This window comes from Taudactylus pleione, unplaced genomic scaffold (assembly GCF_031769625.1).
Source record: "Taudactylus pleione unplaced genomic scaffold, aTauple2 ptg002575l, whole genome shotgun sequence".
Lineage (NCBI taxonomy): Eukaryota > Metazoa > Chordata > Amphibia > Anura > Myobatrachidae > Taudactylus > Taudactylus pleione.
Window position 1 is genome coordinate 88,522 of NW_028286954.1, and position 3,979 is coordinate 92,500.

A 3,979-nucleotide genomic window follows, 5' to 3' on the forward strand; every position below is an offset into this window, starting at 1 on the left:
AATCAGAATTCCACCCCATGAAATCACATTTTTGGAGTGAATAAGGTTTCACAGAATAAAAATCAAAAGGAAGTAACTTAAAGTGCAGAGGGGGGCGGAGGGAGAGGGGGCGGAGGAGGAGGAGGGGGAGGGGGCAGAGGTGGAGGAGGGGGCGGAGGTGGAAGGGGGAGGAGTGGGCAGAGGTGGAGGAGGGGGCGGAGGAGGAGGGAGAGGGGGCGGAGGTGGAGGAGGGAGGTGGAGGAGGGAGGAGGGGGCGGAGGTGGAGGGGGGAGGAGGGGGCGGAGGTGGAGGAGGGAGAGGGGGCGGAGGTGGAGGGGGGAGGAGGGAGAGGGGGCGGAGGTGGAGGGGGGGAAGAGGGGGCGGAGGTGGGAGCGGAGGTGGAGGGGGGAGGAGGTGGAGGGGGGAGGAGGTGGAGGGGGGAGGAGGTGGAGGGGGGTGGAGGGGGGAGGAGGTGGAGGGGGGAGGAGGGGGGGCGGAGGAGGAGGAGGGGGAGGGGGCAGAGGTGGAGGAGGGGGCGGAGGTGGAAGGGGGAGGAGGGGCAGAGGTGGAGGAGGGAGAGGGGGCGGAGGTGGAGGAGGGAGAGGGGGCGGAGGTGGAGGAGGGAGAGGGGGCGGAGGTGGAGGAGGGAGAGGGGGCGGAGGTGGAGGAGGGAGAGGGGGCGGAGGTGGAGGAGGGAGAGGGGGCGGAGGTGGAGGAGGGAGAGGGGGCGGAGGTGGAGGAGGGAGAGGGGGCGGAGGTGGAGGAGGGAGAGGGGCGGAGGTGGAGGAGGGAGAGGGGGCGGAGGTGGAGGAGGGAGAGGGGGCGGAGGTGGAGGAGGGAGGAGGGGGCGGAGGTGGAGGAGGGAGGAGGGGGCGGAGGTGGAGGAGGGAGGAGGGGGCGGAGGTGGAGGGGGGAGGAGGGGGCGGAGGTGGAGGGGGGAGGAGGGAGAGGGGGCGGAGGTGGAGGGGGGAGGAGGGGGCGAAGGTGGAGGGGGGAAGAGGGGGCGGAGGTGGGAGCGGAGGTGGAGGGGGGAGGAGGTGGAGGGGGGAGGAGGTGGAGGGGGGCGGAGGTGGAGGGGGGCGGAGGTGGAGGGGGGGGGGGAGGGAGAGAACGGACATCTTGTACTCTCAGACCTCCATGTCGTCTCTGGCTCCCGGAGCGTTGGCTTGGCCAAGAACATGGCTCCCCGGTTGTGTGTAGGACACTGGTGAAATAAAGGACGGTGTAACAAGAGTCTAGGCTGAAAGACCGTAGCCATGCAGCATCGGTACAGGGACCACCCGGGACACCTCGCCATGGCGGCTCCTACGCCTCGGTTTACAGCTCAATGCCAGAGACAGCATCGTTCATTCCTCAGTAACGAGAGGGAATCTTGTCTGGTTCAGGCGATGTATCCGGGTGATCGATTGTTTGGTAAGTGCTGCGATCTCGTGAGACCGTGAGGTAACCTGAGAGGGGAGAGAGCACATTGTATGATCATCACTTCCATTCACATACTGACCCATACATACTATACTGCTCTGATGTATGACGTGCCCTGTGTAAGAGGGTGATGACTGATATACGGATGTAGAACATATTAGAATCTGATAGGGGTATTCAATACGGGTGCGATAACATAGTTTTTGCGTTAATATCACTTGTTTTACTTTTACACCGTATTCAATTTCAGACTTATCGCAGGTTCAAAAAGTCTTTGATAAAAAATGGGGATAACTTTTCACCATTGAATAGGTGTCGAAAAAAAGTGCAGAATTGGGGTTTAGGGGTGCAGGCTTAAAAAAAATAGCCTGCACCTCTGGGAATGACATTTAAAAAAGAACTGTGTCAAAAAAAGTTTAAAAAAAAAATAGGGACACCCCAAAAAATGTATTTAAATATTGGGGTGCAAAAAAAAAAAAAGGGAAAAAATTGTTAAACAATAGGGAAATAGGTTCAGGGCTGTTCTGCAAATATGCGGCAGGTGTATTCTAGAATAGGCTATTAGCGGCAGGTGTATTCTAGAATAGGCTAATAGCGGCAGGTGTATTATATAATAGGCTATTAGCGGCAGGTGTTTTCTAGAATAGGATATTAGCGGCAGGTGTATTCTAGAATAGGCTAATAGCGGCAGGTGTATTATAGAATAGGCTATTAGCGGCAGGTGTTTTCTAGAATAGGATATTAGCGGCAGGTGTATTCTAGAATAGGCTAATAGCGGCAGGTGTATTCTAGAATAGGCTATTAGCGGCAGGTGTTTTCTAGAATAGGATATTAGCGGCAGGTGTATTCTAGAATAGGCTAATAGCGGCAGGTGTATTATAGAATAGGCTATTAGCGGCAGGTGTTTTCTAGAATAGGATATTAGCGGCAGGTGTATTATAGAATAGATTATTAGCGGCAGGTGTATTCTAGAATAGGCTAATAGCGGCAGGTGTATTATAGAATAGGCTATTAGCGGCAGGTGTATTCTAGAATAGGCTAATAGCGGCAGGTGTATTCTAGAATAGGCTATTAGCGGCAGGTGTTTTCTAGAATAGGATATTAGCGGCAGGTGTATTATAGAATAAGCTATTAGTGGCAGGTGTATTATAGAATAGATTATTAGCGGCAGGTGTATTCTAGAATAGGCTAATAGCGGCAGGTGTATTATAGAATAGGCTATTAGCGGCAGGTGTTTTCTAGAATAGGATATTAGCGGCAGGTGTTTTCTAGAATAGGATATTAGCGGCAGGTGTATTCTAGAATAGATTATTAGCGGCAGGTGTATTATAGAATAGGCTAATAGCGGCAGGTGTATTCTAGAATAGATTATTAGCGGCAGGTGTATTATAGAATAGATTATTAGCGGCAGGTGTATTATAGAATAGACTATTAGCGGCAGGTGTATTATAGAATAGATTATTAGCGGCAGGTGTATTATAGAATAGGTTATTAGCGGCAGGTGTATTCTAGAATAGGCTAATAGCGGCAGGTGTATTATAGAATAGGCTATTAGCGGCAGGTGTTTTCTAGAATAGGATATTAGCGGCAGGTGTATTCTAGAATAGGATATTAGCGGCAGGTGTATTCTAGAATAGGATATTAGTGGCAGGTGTATTCTAGAATAGATTATTAGCGGCAGGTGTATTATAGAATAGGCTAATAGCGGCAGGTGTATTCTAGAATAGATTATTAGCGGCAGGTGTATTATAGAATAGATTATTAGCGGCAGGTGTATTATAGAATAGACTATTAGCTGCAGGTGTATTATAGAATAGATTATTAGCGGCAGGTGTATTCTAGAATAGATTATTAGTGGCAGGTGTATTATAGAATAGATTATTAGCGGCAGGTGTATTATAGAATAGGCTATTAGAGGCAGGTGTATTCTAGAATAGATTATTAGCGGCAGGTGTATTATAGAATAGGCTAATAGCGGCAGGTGTATTATAGAATAGGTTATTAGCGGCAGGTGTTTTCTAGAATAGATTATTAGCGGCAGGTGTATTATAGAATAGATTATTAGCGGCAGGTGTATTATAGAATAGACTATTAGCGGCAGGTGTATTATAGAATAGATTATTAGCGGCAGGTGTATTATAGAATAGACTATTAGCGGCAGGTGTTTTCTAGAATAGACTATTAGCGGCAGGTGTATTGTAGAATAGACTATTAGCGGCAGATGTATTATAGAATAGATTATTAGCGGCAGGTGTATTATATAATAGGCTAATAGCGGCAGGTGTATTATAGAATAGGTTATTAGCGGCAGGTGTATTATAGAATAGGTTATTAGCGGCAGGTGTATTATAGAATAGACTATTAGCGGCAGGTGTTTTCTAGAATAGACTATTAGCGGCAGGTGTATTATAGAATAGGTTATTAGCGGCAGGTGTATTATAGAATAGATTATTAGCGGCAGGTGTATTGTAGAATAGACTATTAGCGGCAGATGTATTATAGAATAGATTATTAGCGGCAGGTGTATTATATAATAGGCTAATAGCGGCAGGTGTATTATAGAATAGGTTATTAGCGG

At 48.6% G+C, this 3,979-nt stretch overlaps 1 protein-coding gene across 1 annotated transcript in view; it reads right to left on the reverse strand.

Moving 5' to 3' along the window:
- Nucleotides 1–756: 756 nt before the first annotated feature.
- AGTRAP (angiotensin II receptor associated protein) overlaps nucleotides 757–3,979 on the reverse strand; it is a 29,468-nt gene continuing 26,245 nt past the window's right edge. The window contains exon 5 of the mRNA XM_088466151.1: nucleotides 757–1,427. Within this exon, the coding sequence (XP_088322277.1) occupies nucleotides 1,333–1,427 (95 nt within the window). The 3' untranslated portion in view covers nucleotides 757–1,332. The remainder of the gene's footprint in view (nucleotides 1,428–3,979) is intronic.